Source organism: Scophthalmus maximus, chromosome 11 (genome assembly GCF_022379125.1).
Source record: "Scophthalmus maximus strain ysfricsl-2021 chromosome 11, ASM2237912v1, whole genome shotgun sequence".
Lineage (NCBI taxonomy): Eukaryota > Metazoa > Chordata > Actinopteri > Pleuronectiformes > Scophthalmidae > Scophthalmus > Scophthalmus maximus.
The window spans coordinates 6,374,713-6,390,322 of NC_061525.1; the positions used below are offsets into that span (position 1 = coordinate 6,374,713).

The following is a 15,610-nucleotide window of genomic DNA, read 5'->3' on the forward strand; positions in this document are numbered from 1 at the left end:
AGGCGGGGTTTATGAACTACTTTGACACATTTCTAACATTTAATCAGTCTTTCCTGTTTTTGTTTGTTATGAGTTAGTAGGTTTGTGTTGTTGATTTGACAAACCTTTATTTACCTCAAGAAAATCAGAGATTTGTGTGTTACGCTAAATGTCTGTAGTCCCTCTTGTACAGAATCCTCTCCACCGCTTCACAGTTGTCCTTTCTTTCCATTCCAACACAACATCCAACGACATCCAAAGGTTATACTGCATATTCGATTTTGTCCTATTCTGTTGTTCTAATATGAGTTTGTGTTACCGTCAGGAGGAGGCTGTCAGATTTCTTCCAAACACCATTTCACACATTTCGGAAATGAGATCAAGACAATGACAGTAAAAGAAGTGTCACATCTAAAGAGAGTTATTTAACACAAAGTGGTAAGACTTGTTGCAAAGCGCAGAGGTCATAAAAGTCTGTAGCTTTGTGCCTGTGGCTACATCACATTGCTGTGCACTTAAATCCAATGATGTTAGATGAGCTAGTGGCCCAGCTGCGCCATGTTTTGAACGCAATAATATATCTGCCATTAAAACTGAATTACTTGCCAGCCCGTCGCGTAAGAATTTCGATGAGCAAATGCGTATAACTGGATTCCACGGTGTGTGCAGAGCATCGTCTGTAACTGCAGACTACGGCTGCACTGTGAAGGGCTGAACTCAGCAGATGGATTGATGCTGGTTCTTGGCACCTTGTGCGTGCGTGCGTGCGTGCGTGCGTGCGTGCGTGCGTGCGAGCAGCTGAACATGCCTCGTTTGCGAGCATAGAGAAGAACATGGCTTCCTCTTCAGAGCGACTCCCCTTCCTCATCTTTGACCCTAAATCCACTTTGCAGCGTGAAGAACACGCACGCCATCGATTGAGCGAAATCGAAAAAGTTCCATGGTTTAATCCAAGGACAGTGTCTCTGTCAGGGAGAGAAAATCCCCTCAATGCATCTCATTACATAGAGCAGGGTTAGGGTCCATAAATGCTCATGATAATTACAGTTTATTGAATGTTGATACCTCGGCGAAGAGACTGTTATAGTTTTTAGGTTTAACAAAACAAGCCTGCAAACATTAACAATCGCTTAGTATTTACAGAAAAATTACTCTGGCGTGAAGAAGCCCGACCCTCATTCCTGCCAACTGTTGGAAGGTTTGTAAAACTTCACGTATTTTTCCTGTTAACCAGAAGAAATCCGCTTAAAATATCAATGATTTCTTACAATACCTGTGATCCTGTGTTGTTAAAAAGTGAAAGGGTTAAAAGTGGGATCACAGAGTTTACAGTTCACAGGAAGTCGTGTGCAAAATACCTTTCTTGCCCATAATATATAGGACTCTGTGGGTTTCTAGAATTCAGTGCAAGTATAAAAATCCTCTTCTGTCTTGTTGATCTTGCGGGAACTGCTTTTAAAGTAAATTAATGAGCGAGTCATTTCAGAGAAGAGAGATTTTTAGCGACCATGCGAAACTCCATCATCACTCCGTCAGGGATTTATTATCCCTTCACGACAACACTCCTTCTGAGCTTCAACTCAACAGTGTGTGACGCTTGCAACTCTTCCAGATTCTCCCTTGAAAGACCCCGTGCTAAAAGAATTTGCTGTTTCATCGGACTGAACTCCCGTGAAGACCGTGCCACAAAGAAAACTACTGAAGCTTTCCTCCCTCTGCTCGGGGTTCAGTATTAAACTGTAGGTCACACAACAGTGGGTGATCTTTTTTTTTTTCCTGTAGGAGTCACTTTATGTCCCGGGGCATCATTCTTTTCTACTCCCCCATACTGTCCCATAAAGGTCATTCACAGCTTGAATGTGACTATTGTCTGAGCAGGTCTGTGCTACATGGAAAGGGAAAATAAAGTGGCTTTTCCTTATCTGCCATTGGTTTGTTCAGGGAATGAATCTATCCTCCGGCTCGTCCCTCTCTTCAGCGGCAAGTGAAGCTCCGGCAGACTCTTGATGTCTGCCAGCGATGGCGTCGCAGGGACTGGGCAAGGTTGAACGAAGGTCAGGTAAACACAGTCAGACTGCTGATGTGTCTCCCTATAGGAGCGGGGACACAGGGGCCGGCTTTAACTTTTAACTGACTGGCAGACACTGCAGGGTTGCTCCAGTTTCACACTTTTCCTAGATGGGAAACTCGCCTGCAGGACCTGTTGAACCTAAATGCATACAAAGACCTACAAACCCGCATGTAGACAGTGGCTATTATTGAGGTTTCAATAAAAATGATTGAGCTCATATTCATGATTCGTACGATAAGTCGATAATGCAATTATCGTGACGGGCCTACGATCAATTAAATCTCCCCACACTGCAGTTAAAGAACTGTGTTTTTAAGACCTGTTGGTGTTAGTGGAAATATTTTTTGGAAAAAATGACAAATCACAGCAAACGGATAAATGAGTAAATTGACAAATGAATGGAATAAAAGTAGTAAAGGTAGCAGGGCTAGTAACTTTATTTGTGGTGTATTTGAGGTTTGATTAATGTATTGTTTGAATTTTCCTTCCTTTATTCGGCAAAGTAAAACCAATCTGCATTTTTTTTGTATTCTCCAAAAATAAGCACTCTGTCCTGTGTGTTTGGCTTCTCAGCACCCTGTTTGATTACACATGCACAGTTTACAGCCGCTGAGGCATAAATAATTCATCTGCTCTTGATTTACGTTTGCCTGAAACATATGTGCTTTATGACTCTGTCATTATTTAGGTTTATTTTACCTGCGATTTTTAAAAAAAATGTATTTACCTCCTCCGATTAATGACCCGACAAATGACATATATAACATTGATCCCCAGCTATTAATTCGCTCCGGTAATTAATCTTTATGGCGGCGGACTGGTGTGAGTGTTCATTAGCTCACTCTGAGGTGAAGAGATAATAAATGGTATTGATTGTAAGAGTGATTTATGCACAGATTTATGTAAACTTCCACCCAACGGGCTTGCCAAGAAAATCTGTATAAATGCAATCTGGGATTTTTGAATTCACAAATTGAGATCCCAAAAAATTCTTACAGATGAAATGATAGCAGTAAAACCGATCTGTTCTTCCTATCTTGGTGCACTTGTAAAAAATCTTTTGTCGATATAATCATCAACTTATATCTGAAAGCCAGAAGATCCGTTTCTATGTAGACACACACTTGAGCTGCTTTATCAGAACTTTATTAGAAAAGTAAAATGAGTCCATATCCAGTGTTGGATCCACCCAGGTACTGTCCACTGCGAGTTTATTCACCTCGGCCTGTCATTTCTCATCATCTTCATGGAAGCAGCGTTGAAAGATTCGACTTAGTGTCACAGATTATATTCACTGACTACGATTCAGTCCAGACCAAAACAAGGTACAAGGTCACGGAGAAAAAGAATCACTTTTTTTGTCACCGGATTGCTCAGTTATGGTGTCACGCCCCAGACTCTCCTTAAAACTGGTATGAGGCCATTAGAGAGATTGAAATGTGAGTTTTACGGCCTGCTGCTCCCATGTTCACATACTGAGTGAGTCTGTCCTCTCATACTCTGAGCATTCAGATGTAAATTAGTGTTGTCAGCAATTGTGTTTTAGAAAAGGATTTTCTTACTATGACATTTTTTCCAGCAAATATTTTTGTTATTTGCGTTGTTTGATTCATCAAATTCTTTAACTGAAACTGTTGGTTTCATGAGAAGATACAACAGTTTACGACTCGAAGTATAAGATATTTTACCTGTTTGTGTTTTATTGAATCGACATTGTCCTGTCAGGTTTTGGTTTGAACTCATCTCTGCCATTTGCCTGTAGCGCAGCTTTCTGGGTCAGGCTCAGTCGTTGTTGTGCATCAGCGGCGATGGTGCTAACCACTGAGGTCAGCCACGGATGGAGACGTCCCACAATGTCTGTTCATTTCTCTCCCGGTCCCTTCAGCCCACTGTTGCCTTCTTTTCCACCAAATTCGATCTGGTTGTTGAACCGGTTCCATTCAGGGGTTCATGGTGCCATTTACCAAACCAGTCCACATTTCCACCAGGTTTGAGCAGGATGATTGTGACCAAGGGTCACTAAGGGAGGTCATTGCACAATTCACAAAGCAGCGCTTTTACTACCTGTAGAATATGACATGTCCACCCATGTTGTCACGGTTTTCACTCGCTACGGCTGAGAACCTGAATTAAATTGGTTCTAAACCAATTTAATTCTGGTCGAAATCCTCCGAACGATTTCGAAATGAACTATTACCTAAACCAAAACTGTTCCATGTTGGTGGAGAAGCATTATGTGTGATGTCAGTTCCGATGATGGCTTCTTATCCTAGATTTTAAGGTTAAATATGTTGTAGAGATTTCTGTCTAGCCTGCGGCTTGAGATTTGCTCCACATGTAGGAAAATAGGAGGTGATGATAACAATTATCAGCTTTTCATCTGGTCTGTGCCGCAAGAAGCATTTTGTCAATAGCCTGATAAAATTGTGTGTGCGCATGTGTGTGTGCGCGTGTGTGTGTGTGCGCGTGCGTGTGTGTGTGCGTGCGTGTGTGCGTGCGTGTGTGTGCGCCTTCTTTTGGACGGAATTGTGTCACTGCTCAAACTGAACAACAAATCACTCACTTTCAGGTCATAACTCCAGCACATTCTATTTAATGAAAGCATCAGCTTTGTGCAATGCTCGGTTGAAGTGAATGCATCAGAGTGACATTCGTAAGAGTTACAGATTGTAAAGAATTACTCGAGCACGCATGACGATTGATGAATGTTAACTTTCTTGTGCTTACAAGGCACAGCAGTACACAGTTCTTCATGAGAAAGGAAAATTGTCACGTTTTGTGTTATCTCACCTCTCATCTCTCTCTCGCTGCAGTTCGACATGCAGAGGATCACCCTCGAGGAGCTGAAACACATCCTGTTCTACGCCTTCCGCGACCACCTGACCATGAAGGACATAGAGAACATCATCATTAATGAGGAGGAGAGTCTGAAGGAAAATTCCGGGAACTGTCAGACAGAGTTCGAGGGAGGTGAGCCAAAGAGTGTGTGTGTGTGTGTGTGTGTGTGTGTGTGTGTGTGTGTGTGTGTGTGTGTGTGTGTGTGTGTGTGTGTGTGTGTGTGTGTGTGTGTGTGTGTGTGTGTGTGTGTGTGTGTGTGTGTGTGTGTGTGTGTGTGTGTGTGTGTGCGCGCGCGCGCGCGCAGTAAAGAGAGAAAGTAAGCCTTGCTGTCAGGAAGAATTTGAGCTCTCATCGGAACCTATAACCATGAGAGTCGGAGCACACCTGCTGATTTATTGATACGGGGTATTTGTAGGTGACGGACGCCAGCCGGTCACCTGTTCTGAAGAGGTTGCGGATGAAATATACATGACCTTGCTCTGCAAAACTGGCCATCCGTGGTTTTCAGAGCAGCAGAGCGTGTTCTCCCGCTGTGTCACAAAACAGTTACTTCCAGTACATTGACATGTAGTACCCTGTGTACAGAGTGCACTCACTGGAGTAGTGTGCGGTATCTGATAGAGTATTGTTGTCCCAAAACAAACATGTCCGTTGTGCACGCTGTTTACTTGTCATGTGACGTGGAAATGAAACCAACATCTCCTTCCTTGGCTGCCCTTTGCACAAACCTAAAAAAGATGTCTGCTACAAGATGGCTACCGTTGACGATGAGGGGTGTCCAGTTTTTTCCCACTCAACTTTTTGACCGTGCGTGCACCACCATTGTCTGCGTGAAAGCACTTATGCACTCGAGATAGCAATTGGGAACCAGGAAATACATGAATCGAAACACGGCATTGGCCTTTTTCACTCTCTCTGCATTCAGTACAGAAAAAGTAAATGTGTCTTTGGAACAAATTCTATTTCAACATTTAAAAAAACATTCAGACGCAGTGAGTCCGCCTTTTTAGGCTTTTCTGTTTTCTGTATCGACAGAGAGAAATTCTGATCAGATAACCAGACTAAAAAAGAGACTGAATGTATCTATGTATCATTAAGCAGCTCCGCATTATCAACATATGTGCAGGGCACCGTGTTAACAAGCACCGTTTTGGCTGTAACTGAACAGATGCTTGTTGCTGTCAGGTAACAGCCAAAAGATATGTTCAAATACACATTGTTACTCATTGTTGATCCATTTACGAATTTAAGAGGCGATGCATGTCCTGCTGTTCGTTCTGTCTCGTTTCTTTTTGACGACTGAGCCTTGATTGGACATTTTTCACTGTCTTTGCAATGTCAAATCTGATTGGACAGGTTATTATAGAGGTTCATGTTGAGAGCAACTTCTTTTTTTATTTAAAAAAACAAACAAAATTTAGTTAAAATGTTACTATTGGTTGGCCCACTGCCAGCCCACTTCTAGAGCTAAACAGAGGATGAATGTTAAGACGGGACATTGCAGCCCAACAGTTGCAGCTTCCTCACTGACGTCTGCTTTGTCCTGACACCGTTCACATGAATTCGGTGTGTAGGCAAATGCTGAGTCATAATGTGACCAGTTCCTACATGTCCCGAAGGCAACAGGGTCCCAGTCCACTTTGCAATGCGGTGAGACTGTCTTCGCCTTCGAGTGCAGCATAGAGAATATTGAATGTGTCAAATTCGATTGCATTGAGGTTTTTCATTCTAGCCCTGAATGACTCTTTGTAACAAACACCACCTGCCTGTGAAGATGTGAGGGAATTTACCGGTGTCAATAGGGATAGACACATTGCACCAGCACTTTATCAGGGTCTTAACAAACAATGTCTTTTAAAATGATGTTCCTGCTGGGTTTATGATGAAGACTTGCCACCGCAGGATCATTCACAATCACATCTGTTTGCCCCCGGGGGCCCACGACTACCACCTTCCACAGAGGGGACAACAAAATGTGCTCAGTCATGGACAAATCAATACACAGTGTCACAGTGCGATTCATACCGAGTACAATTCATCATGCTACACTGGTGCTCATTGCTTCGGCTCTCTGATATATGAGGTAGCATACGAGTAACTTGATTTCCCTCCGGCTTCACCTTGCTCTGGGATCAATATGTGTGGAGCTGGAAAAAAAACCAAAATATCAGGATAAAGAGTGTGACCACTGATCCATAGAAGTTCAGCAGGCACAGATTAATCGCTGAACAAATTGCACCGAGGGCGTAACGCGCAGAGAAACTGCTGTTAGGGGTTTGTTTGGCAGCCGGAACGGTGGAAATCAACGTTGATTCTTAAATGTCACTTCTGCCATACTGGTGCATAGATTCAAGGGCCCCCATTTTACCAATATGTTCATATTTGTGAACCTGCATCATTTTAACTTCTATTTATTGACTGTCCACACTTACTATTACTATTGTTCTTGGCATAGCATTGTATATCTTTTGATGCACAAGTTTAAACTCAACAAGGACTCAATGACCCTGCATTGGATAGTTTGAAAGTCGCTGTTTTGTACAAAATCTCCCTTCATGTCAAATCTACCTACTTGGGATTTTCATATAATTTCTTTAAAAAAAGAGAGAAACTAAAAACCCTTAACCTTCATCGGTGAAAAATACAAAATGGCTGTCACCTATATAGTCTTTGATGGACAGGTCATTTCTCATAATTGCAATATAGAATTAAATGTCTATAAACAGTGAGCAGCTGGTACGGGAGACGTCACCCGAGAGTGAAATGATCATTGTGACATAAATCATTGGGTAAAGTATGATTCTCCGGCAGCACAGGAAGTCCCTGATGAGAGATGGATTCCTTTAAAGCACATGTGAATGTCGACATTCATGAGTCGGGGCCTGGAAACTGACGTACACCTCATTACCTTTATGACCACAATGGTCCACTGAAGAAAAAGTCCTTTGGAGGTTTGGCAGTGGTGCGGTGACTCCAGGCGGCTGAGGAGGTGTTTTATGAGGCAGACAGCAGGTTCAGGACACTGGACTGAGAAGTAATGTCTCCAGCACGACTCTCCTCCCATCCCTGTGCTTCAGCCAGCAGCTGAACACATGGTCTTTCCATCGACCCCCCTCCCCCAACATTACTTCAACAACTGTAGATACTTGAAATTTTAGCAGACCTGCAAAGCTACTTTGCCTTAAATATTTCAGGAGATGATATACTGAGTCTTTAAATTGAATCAGACACTTTGCTGCACTATAATTGTGGAAATGGCGCAATTATTTATACAGAAAAATAATAATCTCCAGATACATTCCGTAAATGTTGGGGAGTAGGTGGAAAGTTTTGTGTTGTTACAGCAGTAGTGGTCTAAATAAGACCTAGAGGGCCCTGGTTGTAGTTTCTCGATTTGCAAAATAAAACTGTGTGAGTTTCCGCCTGCTCCTTAATCTCCACTGCTGTGGTACAAATGACCAACAGATGCGACTCTGGTTCCACCAGGCAGCTTCAAGGTGGGAATGATTTCTATTACTTAACTATCCTGGTTAAAACCTCTATGGCTTCTGTGCAACGTTCACCGAACGTTGAGTTGCATAACCTTGGAAATTGGCCGAACCTCCGTTCTTAAATAATCCATCTGGCTGAAAACCGCGTCATGTTTTATATTTTATGAGAGTCTGGGATAGTATTTTTCAACCGGAGCCAACTAATGACACCTCAGCCAAAACAGATTGAGTAATTGCTGTCCTACTTTCCGCCTTGCATTTTCTTTGGAGCGGCATTTTGGATGACTTCACTGCCTCTTGAATTAAGAGTTAAAAATAGTGTGAGCGCGAGCCGTGTGGCTGTGGGTCGTTGGCCCAGCTCCCCTCATTACCGCGGCCCGGTCGAGTCATCTCAGGCACTCGCAGCCTGCTGCTGAGTTACCGGTCGGCGCCGGACGTTAATTGAACCAGAAAAAATCTTCTCATAGAGGGAGTTTGACTGCTGTTATGTGATTGTGAGTGTCAGCTTGGATTTGTGTACATTGTCCTCAACTTCAACATGCCATTATTCACTTTTTTTCTCCCATATCTTTTGTCTTTTGTCTGTCTGTCAAGAAGCGGGCGGTCCACACTGCTTCACCCACGACACTTTTCGAATATTTAGCTCGCCTTCATTAATAATCTTACGTGTTTCTTGCACTAGACGGCTCCCAGTGTGAGCAGTTAAACAACGCCACAAACTGCTTCCTCCAAAATCCATCCATAAGGTTTAACCAAACAACTCTGTAACCGTTTCAACAAAACACAGAGACCTATAAAGCCTCGGGAAGGCAAGTGTATGTCCTTTTTTAAAGTGCATATCATTATGTACTGTATGATAAAGGATATTTTATTCAGCATGTGATGAGTTTCGCGATTTGCTGAAAGCAGCTATAGCAGCCTTGATATCCTAATTTTGTTTTTGTCTTACGTATGAGCCAAACTCCAATAATGCTCAATCCTTCATTTCCCATAATGCAACTCAATAGCATCTTTCATTAGATCTTAGCTGCCCACTTCCTTCAAACCTCACACCCGCAGTTTTTAAGGCAGATTCTGTTTGTAATGTTGAGTCTCAAGACATCATCAGGTTTATGTTTAATAAAAACAACTGTTGTCACCTACAAAGAGGTGCTCCTCTATTCTATTATGTTTCATTTCATAGTTTGTACATTCACATACTGTTGCTGTGAACTGAGTCTGCTCCATGAAACTGTGATGCTCACCTCAGTCGCTCACTTCCCAGCAACCCGCTGTTTATTCAGCTTGGATCCAGAGAGCAGAGCTGTTAACTCTGCCCGGCAACACTGATGTGAGATCACGCGTCCAGTTACAGTCCTTAGCTCTGATGCACAGTGGAGAATTTCACAGTACTGTATATTTTTTGAGACACAACCCAGTTCAAAGCTGGCCAGGGTTTGTAAAAAAACAACAACAAAAAACAGCTGAATTTTCAGATTAGATTAAGTGATTTGAGGATTTGCAGCTTCTTGTTTTGCCAGGTTTAAATATTTGGGCAGCAATGAAGAATAGGAGTGAAACTTGTTTGTGTGATTCTCCACAGAGGGAGAGAAGTTAACAAATGAACTCAAGGAGTAAACACTCCACGGTATGAATTAACCACTCCAAATGGACCGTTTGTCTTCATTATATAATTCCTCTGGGCCCAGAAAATGATGAATTCAAAGAAGTCACAGAGACAGAAATTGTACCTTTTTTTTTTTTGAGAAACTCATTCATATTCATATTCATGTTCTTTCTCTTTCTGTTTGTCTCCTCCTCTTTTGCCTTTCAGTTCACCCCTCAAAGAAGAACCGTCAGACGTGTGTGCGGAAGAGCCTCATCTGCGCCTTCGCCATGGCATTCATCATCAGCGTCATGCTCATCGCAGCCAATCAGATGCTGAGGAACGGCATGGAGTAGCCATGCTCACTGCGAGCGGGGAAGGAGCCAGCCTGCATGTGCATGCCAGTGGGTGAGGTCATATCCCTGCAGACAGGAAAAGAACTATGCGGAGTGACACCTAAAGTAATCATCAACAAAAATCGTCAAAATCCATTTTAAAAATTACTCCATTTTTTCGGTGTTGTTGTTTTTTTTCCCGAACAAGCGGCACCTCGCCACCCGATGTCCAACGAAACTGTGAAGCCAGCATTGAGGAGTCATGCAGGACTCCTCCCACTTTACTCTGACAGGGACACTCAAGGGCTGACATCACCCACACCACTCCGTCGTCTCCGTTTCCCCAACGCAATTTGTTCTTTTAATAAAAAAACAAAACAAAACCCTGAAACAAGTTGAGTGCAGAAGTTCAGAGCTGCTTGCTACCCACCAAGATGTGACATGTGAGTGTGCGGATCTGTCACCCACCAGGAGTCTGATGAGCTACCAGGGCTGCAGTCTGCGCCCCCGTAGGGAATGCCGGGAAGGAAGCGGTTGTCCTCTCATTATAGTTCCTGCACAGACGATGGCGGAGCTCGCCGCCGCTCAAGCAGAAGGATCTGTAAGCAACGGCGCCGCGCTACTTCAGCTCTCCTGCGTTCTATTTTCAACTGCTGCGTCTGGGGGCTGGCATGAGGTGCAGGCATCAGTTCATCAGCCCCATACAAGACCGAGCAGCCAAGAGAGCAAAACGTCGAAAGGGTAACTCCAGGCTCGTGATTTGGCCCCCGGATATTAATGAACGAAGGCAGTGGCTCTGAGAGTGTGAATTTGGATGCTCTCTGTCTCTCGGATACTGTCGGGTGGACACTGTGGCGCGCACGGAAGAGGCTTCCTTGTCATTTATGAAAGGAAAAAGAATCCACCCTCCAATGTTCTCTCACTGTCCTCTATCATCCCGTCTGCGGTGCTCGGTGAACCCCCGGGATTTAATTTGCGAGGGGGTTTTATTTCAACTTTTTGTTTCCGTCCACTTTCTCTCAGTCTGTCTCATCTAATTTAGCCACAGTTGGTGATTTGAATGAATCTCCCGAGATGACTTTGGACAGGCTCGCGGGTGTGAACCCACCCAGCTGTGTGTGAGGTTGAAAGAGCGAGGACAAACGTATGAGCACACTAGAGAGAACCTGAAGTGCCCCCTTTACTCTTACGCTGTGAGTCTTGCGGCTGTGATGCCATTTGGCTTCTTGACAGATTTCTACCTGCATGTCTGTTGATGCCAGGACTGAATGAAGCTTTGACCTTTTTAGACCCGGGGGGCTGATGCCAAAACCTAACATATGATTGACGTTTTGAAATACATGAAATTTTTTTCCTGCTCTCAAATTGTGTTCTAGTTGGAAATAAATGCGATGCCACCTCTGGGTTTTGCTAGTCGTCCATAAGAATGAGAAAACTACACCAAACAACAAGTCTTAGAGGACTTAGAGGAGACTTAGAGGAGAATAATGATATATCGACGCCAGCAGAGGATTTTTAGACAGAAAAGGTGTTTCAGGGTGGATTTTTTTTTCTCCTTTAAATCAACATGAAAATAATTACACTTTAGTGTTGTGAAAAACTTTGATCTCCTTCAGATTCCTGCACAAATAGTTGTTCTCAAAAAAAGTTTGATATCAGACGGTTAGATGGTTTCATTTATTCATTCTGTCGATCGCCTTATCAAACGTGCATATCATCCCTTTTGTTGGTTGTAGAGCTGCAGGCACAATGTGAATATGAAATCTGAGCAACATAAGATGTAAAAGTTTGACCAAATGTCGGACACTCGCATGCTTTTAGTGCTCACAATATGTCATTCGTTATAATTTTGAAACTTTCTCCTTGTTCAGCGATAGAAATCACCAGAAAAAATCTATTTTTTAATCATTTTTGGAGCAAATTCTGTTAAACATTTCTGGGGTTGTGCAAACTTTCTCACAGCACTGAATCATTTAAAGAGGCTGTCTGTGTTTCCCTTTGAGGTTGGCTCTGAACTCCTGCACTGACCCTCATCTCAACACGTGAACCCAGCCGGGGGTCGGAACCCACCCATACTGTCGAGTGCATGCGATCAAGTCAGTGTCTTCTGTAAATACCCTAACAAGTGTCTGATGTGTCTCATGTGTCTGTTGAAGGTGTACTGTGTCTCTGTATGTGCATGACTGTTGGTGCTCTCTGCTCACTGGGGTTCAGAGGTGCAGGGAGGGAGCTCCGTAGACGGGGGAAGGCGGTTGCTCCTTCGCAAACTTGGCGCGGGCGGTGTAGGCCCTTTCTGCTTCCTCTCGACCCTCTTGCCAAAGCCATAGAACTCCTCACAGAGACGAAGCAGACAATACAATATAGACGCTTTTTCCCTTTTCCCACATGGGAACACAAGATCAAACGGGCATTTTCTTTTCCGTCTGTTGTGTAGGATTCGGTTTGTTCCCGTCGTCGTTTTTGCACTGTACCTGTCATCCATTCCAATGAACTGAGGAGGAGGGCTGTACGTTTGTACAAGAGTGCCCCCTAGAGGTGAGATGACTATGTTCATGCTCTTGTACCATCACTGTGTGTGTGTGTGTGTGTGTGTGTGTGTGTGTGTGTGTGTGTGTGTGTGTGTGTGTGTGTGTGTGTGTGTGTGTGTGTGTGTGTGTGTGTGTGTGTGTGTGTGTGTGTGTGTGTGTGTGTGTGTGTGTGTGTGTGTGGGTGGGTGGGTGGGTGGGTGGGTGGGTGGGTCGTATTCCTCACTGGTCTCTAAGCACTATGGGAACACGATGACAAGTGGGACTCTCGCAGCATTATATTCACAATGTCTGGAAATTGTTGTTATTAAATGTTAAATGGTGAGGATTTTTATGTATAATGTATAGTTTGACTTTGGTCTACCAACACTGCGGGTAGAGCAGCACTTGAATGCGAACACATATGTAAACACAGTCTACTTATATGAATAGATTAATTGCCTATGGCAGAAATGTCCTTTTGAACCTGTAAAAGGTTTAATTCACCAATGATTTATCAATATTACAGTTTGGAGAAGGATTAAAAAGCTCTTGTGCAAAACAATCTTTGAAATCACACTGGTTTATTTATTTAACCTGAAAGTCACACTGATTATTATTGATTAGTTTATTGCTTTGTTTTTTCTGTCAATCTCGCATTTTTGGTAGAAATTTCACACATTCACAGCTAGTCGCTGCTGTCGCACTGTGGTTAACTGTTGTGTGTTTTGTGTTTTGTTTATTTGTTCTTTGGGAACAAATTTTGTTTTCATTTTTTTTATTTTGGGATTTGACTTACAGGTTTACTGTGATCAAACTGTCCCCACCCCTGCAGAACGTCTGCATTTCTCCATCGTTGAGGTAGTTTTATTTTGGACGGCAACCGTAGTGTCTCTTCAGCAGCATGGCGGTTGAGTTCCACGTTTTTGTTATGTTACTTTGTACAGAGCTAATGAGCATATCTATTAGACAAGCACATACTTCACATACTTTGCATGTGCAATATTTAAACATGTAGACTAGAGGAAGACTTTTGGTTGTACTATTTATTAGAGGCATAATAATTATGAACTTGTAAATAGGGAAATCTGTACAAAAGTCAAAGGAATAAGCATTGATGCAATAAAACTGTTTTTCAAACGTGCTTCAGTTTTATTTTACAGGGGAATTTTTTCTCAGCTAACATTTTAGAATATGAACAAATGGAATCACGCAAATAACCTCTCGGTTGTGCTTCACTTTGTGAGACTCCTTAAATATTCATTCATGCAAGAGACGGAGAAACTCATAGTAGTATGTAGTACTAGTAGTAGTACTTCATAGTGACTTATTACTAAAAAATGTCTCCTCTTATATGAAAAGTTTAAGTACCCCTGATTCTCGCAACAGACTTGTCCGCTCCAGTTTTTCCTTTGAAGCCATTATATTTAATATATAGTTGATTCTTTGCACTTTATACTGTATATACTCTTTTCTTTTTACATGCCATTGTCCAGTACAGTCAGGACCATGCACTGGTATTCAGTTGTTTTCATACCATTCTCTAACGCATTTGTTCAAGGTTTTGTTTTGTTTTTTCTGTTAATGTTGTTGTTGTCCTTTCTCCTCGCTGTATGTCTATTTTATGTGAATGTACACAGAGCCATGTCAAATTGGTGTCAAATTCCTTGTTTGTGTACATATACTGTGTACACACTGTAAAAGTCACTGGAGGTGAACTTTTTCTTCTCCTCTCTATGACCATTATAAAGTGTAATTGAAGCAACTTTAATAAAAGCAGTCCCTGTTGTAGAAAGTTATAAAAGCATTGAGGCGGTAGAGAGAGGGCGGGAGGTGGAACAAGGCACCGGTAGATCAGTGAGGCAAGAAATGCAGCTGTAGGTCAGAGACAGACGCGCTGACACTTGGAGGTCGCGGCAGGTTGGAGCAACAAAGTTGACTGACATGCCGGTCGATGTGCACCAGTGGACCTGATGACATGGATCCTTGGACAAAATGTGCAGCTGGTTGCTCTGGGTAAGGCCTTTGTCAATTCTGCTAGATGTGAATCTTCAGGTTTTTTTCCTTGTCTCTAGGCATTCATGTATCATCTGCTTGTGGCTACATTATGACCACAAGAGGGTAGCATCAGGCACTGATATGATGACTCCTATGACACTCAAACTGTACTTCAAATTCATCCATATGTTCACGACAAGCCAAACCATTCATGTGCATATGTAAAATGACTTTCTGTCCTATGTTAATGTGTATGTCGCCATTTTTATGCAGATAATTGCAGCTCTTTGCCCAGAGGCACAAGCCGAGAGACGACAGAGGTGAGTGACTCATAGACCTGAGCCCGGTTGACTAACAGCTGCAAATGATGACATGACCACATATATTTTTTAAATTTCTCAAAATAGATTGTTATCTAAGAGACAAAACACTGCTGTTAAGGACAATACCGTCAATATGTAAACTATTGTCATGATTGGTTTTCTCCCTTTATTAAATTACCCTTTATCTGCATGCTGCATTAGGGTCCTGCTTACTAACCCTCACAAGTCACAACTATAGCTATGCTTTTGTAACAACAGTCATATACATACTATATGTAAACAAAGATTTCACCAAACCAAGGACTTTACCTCCAACATAAGATTTAAAGTATTGCTATAGATTTTTAATTGACTGGGATTTTATCATTGTGTGAAATGATGTCAAAATGTTCCAAGTAGGTGATTTTCTGTTCATTAAGGATCCACCTTCTGGTATTAGTAGTCTGTTTTAATCTTAATGTGATCAGACTGTCTTTGGTGTTATTT

The 15,610-nt window shown here is 42.5% G+C and overlaps 1 protein-coding gene across 2 annotated transcripts in view; it reads left to right on the top strand.

Annotated features, from left to right (window-relative positions):
- The window catches only part of caln1 (calneuron 1), a 58,093-nt gene extending 46,393 nt beyond the window's left edge, over positions 1 to 11,700 (top strand). For both annotated transcript variants that reach the window (XM_035622555.2, XM_035622554.2), the window contains exons 5-6: positions 4,864 to 5,020; positions 10,193 to 11,700. In XM_035622555.2, coding sequence (XP_035478448.1) covers positions 4,864 to 5,020; positions 10,193 to 10,320 — 285 coding nt within the window. In that variant the 3' untranslated portion in view covers positions 10,321 to 11,700. The remainder of the gene's footprint in view (positions 1 to 4,863; positions 5,021 to 10,192) is intronic.
- The last annotated feature ends 3,910 nt before the right edge of the window (positions 11,701 to 15,610 follow it).